The sequence below is a fragment of the Cyclopterus lumpus genome, chromosome 5, assembly GCF_009769545.1.
Source record: "Cyclopterus lumpus isolate fCycLum1 chromosome 5, fCycLum1.pri, whole genome shotgun sequence".
NCBI lineage: Eukaryota > Metazoa > Chordata > Actinopteri > Perciformes > Cyclopteridae > Cyclopterus > Cyclopterus lumpus.
Window position 1 is genome coordinate 15,670,686 of NC_046970.1, and position 12,767 is coordinate 15,683,452.

The 12,767-nt window shown below is 38.7% G+C and overlaps 1 protein-coding gene across 1 annotated transcript in view; it reads right to left on the bottom strand.

Moving 5' to 3' along the window:
- Positions 1-1,823: 1,823 nt before the first annotated feature.
- The window catches only part of ca16b (carbonic anhydrase XVI b), a 91,802-nt gene continuing 80,858 nt past the window's right edge, over positions 1,824-12,767 (bottom strand). Inside the window, exons 16-29 of the mRNA XM_034532247.1 lie at positions 11,625-11,721; positions 11,435-11,517; positions 10,957-11,091; positions 10,725-10,859; positions 10,035-10,207; positions 9,767-9,902; positions 7,983-8,129; positions 7,466-7,559; positions 6,843-6,919; positions 6,528-6,656; positions 6,160-6,306; positions 5,852-5,994; positions 4,552-4,687; positions 1,824-3,858 (exon numbers count right to left, since the gene is read on the bottom strand). Of these exons, the coding sequence (XP_034388138.1) occupies positions 3,712-3,858; positions 4,552-4,687; positions 5,852-5,994; positions 6,160-6,306; positions 6,528-6,656; positions 6,843-6,919; positions 7,466-7,559; positions 7,983-8,129; positions 9,767-9,902; positions 10,035-10,207; positions 10,725-10,859; positions 10,957-11,091; positions 11,435-11,517; positions 11,625-11,721 (1,779 nt within the window). The 3' untranslated portion in view covers positions 1,824-3,711. The remainder of the gene's footprint in view (positions 3,859-4,551; positions 4,688-5,851; positions 5,995-6,159; positions 6,307-6,527; positions 6,657-6,842; positions 6,920-7,465; positions 7,560-7,982; positions 8,130-9,766; positions 9,903-10,034; positions 10,208-10,724; positions 10,860-10,956; positions 11,092-11,434; positions 11,518-11,624; positions 11,722-12,767) is intronic.

The following is a 12,767-nucleotide window of genomic DNA, read 5'->3' on the forward strand; positions in this document are numbered from 1 at the left end:
TACATAATTAAAATAATCATATTTTATGTAATAAAATATAGCATGTCATAAAAAATGTCAGTCATAGTCAAGTATGTATAAATCTGTATACATTATTAAAAAGTGGTATTAGTACTTGTTATAGTAGAGATTGGAGTGTTTTAATATTGAAAGAGGAGATACATATTTGAAATGTTGAGCTCTTTTCAGTTTAATGGAGTTCAAAAATAGGTTTTAATATATTGCCAAATATATACTAGTGATAAGTTTATTTTGCACACATATTTATATATTAACATAAAAAGGCATTTTACTACTTAAGTTTCCACAAATTGCTTTACAATGTTGTTTATTGTTTATCAATTTGCTGGCCTTAGCTTTGCCAGCATATATTACCTCAAGTGAAAGTACATTTATTTTAAAAAGGTTTCCGTGTGAAATCTCTAGTTTTATTCTGCACTTTTTCACCGCTGGTCAATTTCTTGCTGTATAAAATATTCTTTTCACGACCACCATCAACCCCCCACCGTTGAAGTCCAAATTTAGCCCCTGAATTATACAAACCAACAGTATAAACTCTTCAAAAGTATTTTAAGTGCATGCTGTTGCTTATGCTGTACTTTTATCTCGAGTGAACATTTTGTATGCAAGACTTCAATTCTTCTCCTACCACCACTGTGTCTGCTGACAGGCTGCCAGGGGGCGGCTGGATGAACAGCTTGCGTATTTGCTTTTCATCAGTTGAAGTGAAAACTCCTCCATCAGTAGTTCCATGTAATACAGATGCTGTGCACCCAAACCCAAACTTTATTTCATGAATATCAATACAGTTTACCTATTAAATAACACTATTACACTATAATATGATATATGACAGCATCATAGAAATATATGGCTATGATAGTATCATATAAACATGTGATATGATGGACAAAACCATTTTATTTAAGTTACAAAATAGACTTCACTACCAACCTGGCAGAAATGCACTGAGGCGAACACACTGGATCCCTGGACCATTGAGGAAATGTCAGGAAATGTCTGATTTAAATATCAGCATGGACCTCAGAGGGGCAGGTATGACTGTGGGGAATCTGCTGTAAGTATTTGGATAGTAAATTTCCCAAAAAGTACAATCTTTTACAGGGCCACTATACAAACCAAATATTTGTATGAAAATATAAACTTCTATGATCACAAAGATTACATTAAGATAATTGTTTTTTGAAGCAACAGTGTGCAACCACAGTACTCCACGAGCATAGAAATATCAAACAGAAAGGACGTTGGAATCCATACAAAAGAAAAACTTTTTTGTTGCAGAGCTAAGTGATCAGCAATCTGGACTTTTGTCTCCAAATGTTGGAGAGGTTTTACTGACATTAGCAAACTCCCCTTTGTCAGAGAAGTGGGTGTTTAAAGATTTCTTTTTTTTTTATTTTAACCAGAGAGTACATCACAGAGTATGAGGATATACATAAATCAATCAAGAGAGCGGGATGTTCAGGGTTGAAAAGGGTATGTAATTAATAGTCACAAAATGGTGCCGAGACAGAATATCAGCCCAAATAAAATATATTTTACAGTCTGAATTTTTTAAATCGTGTACTCTGGTTATTTACTGTGAGGTGAGTTCCTGAGGCAGGAACAGAAACATGCTTAACTCTTGTTCAGTTCACACCTCTGACACCGGTAATCTGCACAGGAAGAGTTAACCATTTTCATTTTAAATTCTAGTTGATTAAATAGATCTCAAGACAAAACCACTTACATGTCGCAAACTAGAACCACATCTTTGGTTACAAATAAAGCATCAACCCCCCCCCCCCCCCCCCCCCAACAAGAAACTACAGTGCCCATTAGAAAGTATTCACCTCCTATTCATCTTTTTATGTTTTATGTATTTCTAACTTTGAGTCACAGTGGATGTAATTAGAATGTTTGTCTCTACTCTGATCAAAAGAAAAAGCTGCAAACTAAATAAGACTTATAAAAAACATAAAACAATTGATTGCACACATATTCACTCCTTTACTATGTGATCTAAATCATCACTGGTGCAGCTACTTTTTTTTACAAGTGGAATGGAGATCACCTGTGTGTAATCCTGTGAGTTATTTTAGGTAAACTATACCTGGAATCAACAGCCATGAAGTCAATTTCCCAGCCAAAAATGCACCATGTCAACAAACAAATCTGAGTTTACTGAAGAGTACTAAACTGGGGAGGGACATAAGAACGTTTCCAAGGCACTGGATATCCCTAATATAATTATAAAAATCTGCCTCAATCTCAGTGTGTTGAGGAGAAGGGCAACAAGTGAGACCATAAAGAGGTCCCACGAGAGGAGTGTAAGCAAATCCACATCCGCAGAAAGACAGCGTCCTCATCCTGAGGCCTGGTGAGGACGCTTCTCTCCAACAGGCAGTAATAATATAAAGCAATCTTGGGAGGAAACCTCGGTTCTCGATGTCAGAGAACGGCAAGATTACATTTTTCATCAAACCAATGTCTCCAAATATGAAGCCACAGCTACATAGGAATGTCATAAAAACATAATGATAATGTTATGGAGAGATCAGTTAGGTCTAGAATAAGTGACAGGACATGACACTTTGCTGTTCACTGTTCAAATGTGATAAACTACATACATTTTAAGATATCCAAATAGAGTCACTGTAAATACTGCCAATGTGTGTTTAACACAAAATAAATAGCAATCAATGTGGAGTTTACTATTTGTAATGAATTTAAATGGATTTGTGGACATTTATTTTCACTTAAACAACATAAAGTCGTTACTTCTATTGATTGGCAACAACACATTTATCATAATTTCATCCACTGCAATTTAATGTTGTGAAACTATAAAACATGGAAGTTTGTGTCGGGTGAATACTTTTTGTAGACATTGTACTGTGTTGATACGGATACCCACTACACATGTTAACAGTTGAGCTTTGACAGTTGAGGTTTAAGAAGCTGGAAAAAATCATGACAATCTCATAAAACATGAATCTATGCCCTGCTATTGGACAAAAAGGCAAGAGCACTAAAAAAAGAAAACATCGCTTGGCTGCTCAGGAGATATATAACAATGTAACAATATAAATCCCTGTAAAAAGAAATTAATGTTCACATTAGATCTTGTGACACACTTTAACATTGTACAAGACATCAGTGAAATATTTGGACAATAATATATGAATATTAAGCAGGTAAAAGTCTCTTAGCATGTGATAAAGAGCTTTAACCGGGTGGAGCGGAGCCTCAAAACAGTTTGTTTTATTGAGGGGACAAAGTGACAAAAATGCGTGCTGGGCTACATTGTAATGTGATGTTTTTGTTTTGAGAAATTACTGGAAGTGGATCGCTTTAACTCATCCTGGTCTTCATGCTTCAGGTTTGTCTCAATACGGTCCAAAGATCTCGGTTGCGTCGTGATGCCACCATTTAACTGTGAAACGTCTTCACTCACTGGACAGAGGCAGTAACACTGATAGTATAGTGCAAACTGGACAGAGCTGCTTTTTCTTCACGTCAACTTAAACAGGTGCAAACGCTCAGCAGGATAACATTTAAAACAAGAAATAAATGACAAAAACATAAATATCAAAAACTTTTATCAGTATAAAAAGTAATAAGGTTATTCATTTTAATCAATAGTCTGGCAAAAAAAGGCCTCAGAAAAGTTCTCTGGTTTTTACAAATTAAGTGCCTGTGAGAACTTCCTCAGACGAGCGACTCCATGCTCTCAGCGGGGTCCGACTCGTCTGCAACCACCACGACCCCGTTAGTGTCCATGTGCATGGGGCTCAGGCAAAACTCTCTGTTACTGACCAGGCTGAGCATGGCTTTGTAAAGGTACTGGTACTGTTCCTGTGCACAAGAACACAAACACACAATAGGTTTGCATTACGGATCACATCCTGGAGCAGAACAGATTGTGACATTTCTTTCTGCATTAAATCAACATTTTTGATGCAATCATTGAATTAAATGACTGATATGAAAGGTGGCATTGGTAGTGATGAACCCAACTCTGCACGTCTCTGGACCATTTGGGTTTATTTTAGCTAATTGTTTTGCTTTTACATCCACATTACTGGATGGTTTTGTGGAAACAAAACTCTGCCCTCCATTAGATAACTATAATCGGAATAACTAGAACCTACCCAGCACTGAATGGCTAAAGAGAAAGTGACCAAGTGCCCGGTGAACATAGTGGAGCATTTCGCAGCTAACGCCCCAGATATTTTAGTCAAAAGTTGATCTGAGCTGAATATTGGACTTACGTTCAACAGGTTTGGTAAAACGTGACTTCAAATGAATGCCAACAATGCTCTGTGTCTACTGGATGAGAAGTGGGCTTGTTTGCCAACATGTCAGCCATAAAAACGTGAGCTAGTGACGGTGGTTGCTGTGATGTGTTCTAGTTATGAGAAATGGACCAATGCAGCCTTAAATGTTGCTTAAAGCAGTAGTAATTTCATGTGTTGGCCCCTTGGGGAAAGCAGAACAAGCTTTAAAACACAAAGTTGATATATTATCATCTGATGAACTTGAACTTACAATATCAGTGAAGACTCCCGGCCTCATGAGATTGATCATCTTAGCCACCTGATAGATGTCGACAACGCCTTCGTTCTCCAGCTGCTGGGACAGCGTGGTGAGGGCACAGAGCATGCCTGCTGACACGGCTCCATACCTGTGTGGAAATGTTCAAATTCAGCACTGTGGGACAACTGCGTGTCTAAACTGTGTTCCTGTTCAATTGTTCTTAAACATTGTTACATCACACCTACTAAATCCTTAGTTCAACGGCATCACACATGACAATGTGTTTGGCTGTTTTCTTGCGTGTTCCTCTGTCACAAACAAGTAATTGTCGATAAAACACACCACAGTATATGCAGGTATAATGTGTGAGGTAAGCAGTTACTTCCACACAGATTTTTAGCAATTAGCTTCCCATCACGTTAGCATCTGGTGTAAGTAGGTTGGGAGATAAGAGTGGCCCGTTATTTAGTCTGCGGCAACTTCAGATACAGCTCTTGGAAAATGAGGGATGAAGTGTGATTGATTATTAAGGCCATTAGCTGATGCTTTCAGTAACAGCAGCTGATGTGCTGAAGGCACAGAGGTCTGCATGAAAGACATCAGCTGGGAACATTTGTGGAAATTGTTATGGTTGCCTGGTTTCTAAGAGACGTCAGATTGATACTTATGATTATCTTGGTAGATGCCTGTAGATTCTCAGTGCTGGCCTACCCCAGAGGACTCTCAAACCTGATGCAATCGAGAGCACTCCACATTTACTGGCTTGTTTTCCATCCTACTAGTGCAGACACGAAAGTATGACATGGACAAATCAAAGGTAATTAAAGGTCTCGGGATTCTGTTACTACTTCGGAGCCCTTAAAATACATATTAAACATTAAAACAATAAGAAGTAGAGACCATCTGGCGATGAGAACACACCGGGGCCATAACGTGTGGAGGCCAATGGTCCCTTCCCCAATTTCTGACCCTCTACTCAAACTACACCCATCTTCTAATTCAACCTTCATTTTGATCTCAACTACACACTCACAAAGTGTTCCAAACATGATTCTGATAGTGCCAACAACTCTCTCAGTGGGAAGTGCTGGATTGGATAAGAGTCCTGCATGCATATATTGCATTGACAAAACTAGACAACACCTAGACTCACAAGGTTAAAACAACGACAGTGTTGCTGTCGCAGCAACAGTGTGTGGAAAAAACAAATAGATATCAATTCACAAAGTCCTGCACTAGTCTATGACTGGATCTTTGGTACAAGTAGACTTTCCCTGTGGTGACAGAGGACAACATAGAGATAAACACTTACTCATCATGCACAATGGTGGGGCCATCTCGAGTCATGGCCTCCTCCTTGATGACACTGATGAGCTCAAAGGTGCTGCTTAGAGGAGCATCAGGGTTGGGCCATTTAGGGCACTGAAAATGTCTCACCTCCAAAACGTAGTCGTCCTGTGACACAGAGGAGTCAGACTGTCACTCATACACACGTCACATGACATTGCAATCAAAACACCAGGAATGGCCAAGAACACCTGACCTGTGATGCTTCGTTTCACTGCAATCTACGTACGGCTGTGAGGAAGAAGAGGAGAGGACAAGAAAAGCTCCAGGTACCTGTGTGGCCTCTAGGATAAAGTCGTGGATGATGATCTGCTCCTCGTTGGAGAGGCACAGTCTGTCCTTACTGATAAGTGTGACAGTAAAGGCGATGCAGTTCATGGCCTCCTCCCGACTCGGCCAATAGACAAATTCATCCTCAGCCTGCAAAGAAAGAAAGACGAGTCAAACCAAGTCTGTTGCAGGTACCTTCATTTATCAATTATATAGCTGATTCTCTGTTTCACTTTAGCTGTCATTATGCTTTTCATCTGTTTGTAAATTATATTACAGTTTTGCCCTTAATTAGACATTCTGGATCTAATGGGCAAATAAAACCAACAAATAAAGACTACAAGTAGTAGTAACTTTTTAGGGTAACTTACCAGGCCCTGGTTGTCAGCCAACATGACAATTATTTGAGCGTTATGGTCCCAAATCATCCTCCAGAAGTCTGTGGTGGTGTGGGGCAAAGGATGCTGGGTAACGATGAACTCATTACTCCTGAAGTAACCCTGAGGTGACAGATGTGAGCGGTTAGTATTTCTGAAGCTCAGAGTATTTATACTGATGGATGACTGTAAAGGCTGACAGACTTAACTGATCATTTTCAGCAATATTTGTAAGACCTGACAATACAGTTCTTCAATAAAAAAAACAAAAGTGAGCAAGTATGATGAAGCTGGACTATTACACTGTACCATTACGTAGGACGCATTAATGTAATCTGTTCCTTTCATTCCAGGCAGAGTGGTGAGTCCGACCCTTGCTCGCTCCGCTGAAGAGAGGCAGAGAGATAGAAAAAAAAAAAACACATTAAATCACAAACCCAGGCCTCTATGGTATCGCACTGGCTGATAATGCAGACATTCATTACCAGTCTTTGCTGTTGCTATAGCAACAAGTAAGTCCTTTTCCCTGTCAGGGCGCAGAGAACGCATAGAAAGATTAACTTATAGGATTATAGGAATAGATTGTAAATTTGGTACAAGGATTGTCTTTAATAATTTACAGACTGAAAAATAGGAAAATGTAAAAATCTTAGTCTTATTTTCTTACATTTCCAAAATGAAAGAAAAGTAGCCAACACATAAAATATTCTATTCGTAGATAAGCTTTTAATGGTGTCCACATTTTTATCATTCAAATTTAAAAATATTGTTGCTCTATGACTCTTTTCAGGACAGCAGCCCCAATAACTAAACTCATTCCAACCGGCCCTCTTGACATGAATGCAGACTCCAGCAGCTTTACATGTTCAACATGACCTTGGTTCTCCAAAACCTTGGCTCTACTGCACCGTGGTAAAAGATAAGATACTCACAGGGAACCACTGAGGAATTGCGGTTCTTCTCCTTGTTGCAGTCTTTGTGGGCACTAAAGCACTCCACAAAGCGTGCGTTGCACTGAGTCAACAGCTGGTGAGACAGAAAGCAAAGACCAGAAGATCACTAAATCGGATTTATGTCCTGAGAGTCACTGTACATTAAAATCATAAGTTACAATGTTGTGTAACAGCCAGGATTAAGTCTTTCACATTAATGCATGTGATGTTCGGCACAGAGTGACATTATGACATTATTATTTGTTTTCCTGATCATTCATCACGCTTTGCAAAAGGCAGCAGAGAGCAGACATGACTTTCATTTTTATTTACTTTAATACAGCCAACATCAGAGACGCTTTCAATCTATTCCCGTCTCAAACTGGAAAGCCACCGTGCACGTTGCTAACAAGCTTCTGAACCAAAGACAGCCTTGATTTCAGCTGGCGGTGGTGACACTGCAGATGATGACAGCTCATCTAAACATACCAGTGAGACTCCCAGAAGATTTACTCACCCTGAACTGCTTCTCCAGCAGTGTGCGGCCTGTCGAGTTGGGCGTGAGGATGCTGTTGACATAACTATGCAGCTGCCAAGCGGGCACCTCTGTCTCTCTACTCATGATGGCCTCCATCAGAGCATCGTGGATGAACACATACTGTTCCTGAGGGGAGACAAATGATATTGAGACGGAATGGGTTTGAAATACACAAACACGTAATGTTAATAATAATAAAATATATATATATATATATATATATATATATATATATATATATATATATATATATATATATATATATATATATATATATATATATATATATATATATATATATATATATAACCCTATAAAAAAAAATGCTCAAAATGCTATTGTGAAATTGTATTTCATCCAGCTTTTTATCGTAGGTCATTTTTATTCATTTCCTGTTTGTCACAGGCCAAAGGCATTCCGTGTCCTGTAACACATTTACTAAGTCTGATCTAAATGTATTTTTCTCCTGTGGCTATGACTTTAGAGTATGTGAAAAAAAGGTTTTGTTAGTATAATTTCTTTAAGTTCCTTTAAAAAAAAATGGTAAAGGTGAAAAGTGTTTGTTGCTGTAATACTAATTTCAGGCACAAGAGCATCATTAAAACCTAAATGTGAATAAAATTATATTTTCTTCTCAGTGAGTTTTCATTTGCCCATGCACTCCAAACTATAGGTACATATAGTACCTATAGGAATGCTATGTCCTATTTATAACATGGGGCAGTGGGGTACTTCAGCCTCTGGTTGCCGAAACAACTATGACAATAACTAACAATAATAAATAATGTTTTCCAAGATGGAAGGAAAGTTAATTGGCCAAATTATCCTGACTAACTATCCTGAAACACCTTTTCTTAAGTCATAAACACAAGAAGGAAAACTATTTAGGTCAGACTTTAAAAACATGTATCATCAGAATGTGTGTCTCACTTGACTCTCAAGGCTTCCATGATGTTAACTTATCCAGATGGAAGCAACACTCAATGACAGTCAGCCTGTTTTGCTTTTGATTGATGGACAAATACTGTGATGATAACTAGCATCAGGAAATAAAGTGATAATTGGGAAAAATAAAACAAATTGTAACTGAAATGAATTTACTGAAGTAAATGTAGCAAAAGCACAGAATATAAATGCTCAGTTCTGCATTCATGTTGTGCATTGGAAATTCTACTCAAGTAAAAGTACATCAAGTATCAGAATCAAAATATACTTAAAGTTCCAAATGTAAGTGCTCATTTGGGATTTCTGGATGCTTTATGTGTCAGCATTACTTAAATATTGAGGCTGGTAAAATGGATGGGTCTCATTTTCATTACTGCATATACGTAAGTAGCTAAATCTATAATAATCACTCAGTAGTTCATTATATTTTGTATTCATAATTTGAACCTGCAAATTAACAAGTAACTAAACCAAACTTTTGGATTAGAATTAAAAACAGTTATTTGAAACTTGATCACAGTTACAGAGCTGCGTGTGGACAGACCCTGATAGTGAGTGTAGGAGGACACAGAAATAACATCAACCCTCAGTTATAGAATCAGATACATAACTGTGCCCTGAGGACAGTCAGTATAGACATTTGTCTATATTGTGGTGATTGTAAAAAAGTTTCTGATGTGTCTTACAATTAAATTGCAGTACGTGTGACATAAATCTCAGCCTACAGTATCAAACTGAACAGCTTTCATAACTTTCATAGCAAATGTAAAAGAAGGAATCCAGTTTCACAAAATAAGGGATGATTTAGGGGTTCTTACCTCAGTCTGAACTAGGTAGTTGCGTTGTGTGCGGATATGTTTGAGAAAATCCAGGACGCTGACTGTGCTTTTGTCCTTGATCTGTTGTAGCATGCTGTCAATGACAATGTATGTTCCTGTGCGCCCAACCCCTGCACTGAGGAGCAGAGCGTAAAGCAATATGAGCACAATGGCAGGCTCATAAAGGGAGCTGTTAACAATGAGGCTCCAGCACTCATAAGTAACATTCATTCAGCACAGGAGCTTGGTAATACGGTAAGTAGCGTACCTGCAGTGCACCAGGACAGGGCCCATGTCTGCAGCGCGAGCCGCTGATGAGCGGTTGATAAAGGTGAGGACGGGGAGGGTGTACTCTGGTACTCCCATGTCAGGCCACTGCGTGTAGTGGTACTGGACAACGATGCGCTCATTTAGCTTCCCTTTTGGGTTCCCCTTCTGACCCTGGAACACGAGAGAAGATGTGTGATCATAGTGAGTGTACAATATAGACTATTCATTCAAGATAAAATACGTTGTTTTATATACTGACATACCACACAAATATAACAATATACCTTTAATTACAAAATGGGTTGTTTTACCATTATGTCTGAACATGTATATACAATAAAAAAACAAAAACATACCTGTAAATGGTTAGAACACAAGTTAAATATATTGCTTGGCCCTTACCACTGTTATTTTAGGAAGTTATGCTGCACCCTGTGATACAACAGAGACTTCCTGTTTACTCAGTTGATTGCTCTGATGTTTCCTAACAAACTATTTACAAATTACTAAAGTCTTTTCTAGCTAAGACATTCATACATGTACATGGTGCAACCCAATTCAGTAAATTACTAGTTTGAATCTAATCTAAAAAGGATTTTACACACACACTTAGTAATAAATACCTAATGCAACCTGATTACAAATGTGAAATCAAATTCAAACGAAACAAAGTCTGACTTTTAGTTACCTTTTTAACTTTAGTGTTCCTTATAAGGAAACGCCGCAGTGTGTAGCAGGCGTGTACTTTGGTGCATTTCGGCGTCACCACAATGTTTCCATACTGCTCGGTGTTCTCTGTTGGCCAATACTGGTCACATTTCCTCTGAAGGACACAGCAGACACAATACATGATATACCGAATACAGCAAGGGATTTGTTTTGTATGTTTACTCCTGCAAATGACATTAAAGTGAACTTACTCTCCCTTTCTCCACCAGGTTTGTGATCATGACGATGATTCCTGTGTTCTGCTCCCACACCATCCTCCAAAAGTCCTCAAATGTAGACTTGAGAGGTCCCTGAGCAGCTATATAAGCTCTGGGCCGGTTGTAGCCCTGAAAAAGGAGAGTAGTGGAATATATTTACCGGTAAGATGCAATCAATAGTCCACAACCACTGATGTGGGTAATAGAACTGGTTTACTGACACAGGTAGGTCATGCAATCTAGTCCTTCAGCTGAATAATTGTAAATATTCATACGTTAATCAATATTCCTAAAATAGACACGTTATTGCTCTGTCTGTCGCTGACATTATGTTGATACCCAAATAAATATTCTAAAAAACAAAGTCAGCATTTATCACCATTTAGCAAACGACACAAGACAGGACCATGCAGATGAATTTCACAACCTTTCTAACACAAAAAACTAAAAAGAAAGAAAACTAGTCACTAACATCGACGTAGTTGGCATTGATATAATCCGAATGTTTGGCATCTTTCCCCGCCAGAGCTCGTAATTTCACCCTGCTGTGGTCATCTGGGGAGATAATTGATATATTTTGGTGGATTACTTAAAGAATGAAAACATGTTATGAACAGATTATTGGATTGTGTAATCATAATCAGATTGTACAGCTTACTCACAGGCCACAATGTTGATGTATCGGTTTTTGTGCTTGTTGTCGGGATGATTCGAGTGTTCTGCAGTGATTTTCAGGTCTGCTATGGAGCGTTGGACCTCCTGGAAAGAGAAAACACACAGATGGATTTTATTAAACAAGGAGAAAAAATGTAATGGAATTACCCTCGCTAAATGTTACAGGGATTTTATAAAAAATCAAGTAAAACTTGTCCGATTTCTATTTTATTCTATTTTTCTTCAAAAGGTAAATGTTTCTTCTTGCAAACTTGCTTCCTGCATAAGGAGCTCAGGATTAACTGCAAAGCAGAACCACTGGCAGAGATTCAGTGTCTCGGTCAAGGACACTTCAGAGGAGCAGATGCTTTCTGCCACTGGGGCTTGAACTTAGACCTCCAGTGATACAGCCCTCATCTCCTCTTCTTCACAACACAACCTCACACTGCACCAATCCACGCCTAAAATCCATTTTCCAACACAGCTTCATTGCAATGCATTTGAAAATTATGCACACGGGCTTCACATCAAATGACCCCAATTAGAAAGAATCCTCTGGGAGCAAAACGTTTGCCTTGTTTCTTAACCTGGTTACACAGAGAATGTGTTCCCATCCAGTCAACCAGCAGACAGACCTTCTCTAATTAACCTCTGTCTCTCTTTGATCTTTCACTGCGTCTCTTTCACAACCATCTGCTCAAAAGTAGTAACCCCGCACACAAACACATGCATAAAATAATCTCTAACCAGTGTTCAGAACAAGGCCCACTTGCAGCCATGTGTTCACAGTAGAGGGGGAGATGAACAGTGCTGAATAGTCAATCAGAACTTACGGAACCACAGGAAAAAAAAGACTCTTTGTTTTCTGCAATTGGATGGTGCTTTCACACCAAACATGTTTGGTTCCGTGCAAACTAATATGTGCACTTGCCTGTTCGGTTCGTTAAAGGTCCAATGTGTAGGATTTAGGGGCATCTAGTCTAGACTGAGAATCGTTGTGGTTTTTTATTGCCCCGCCATGTTTCTACAGTAGCCCAGAACAGACAAACCAAACGCTCGCTCGATGCGACTAAAATCATACACACTGGACCTTGAAGGCTGGTGCGAAAGCTGTAATCGGAACTTTGGACCAAACAACCAGACCAAGACCA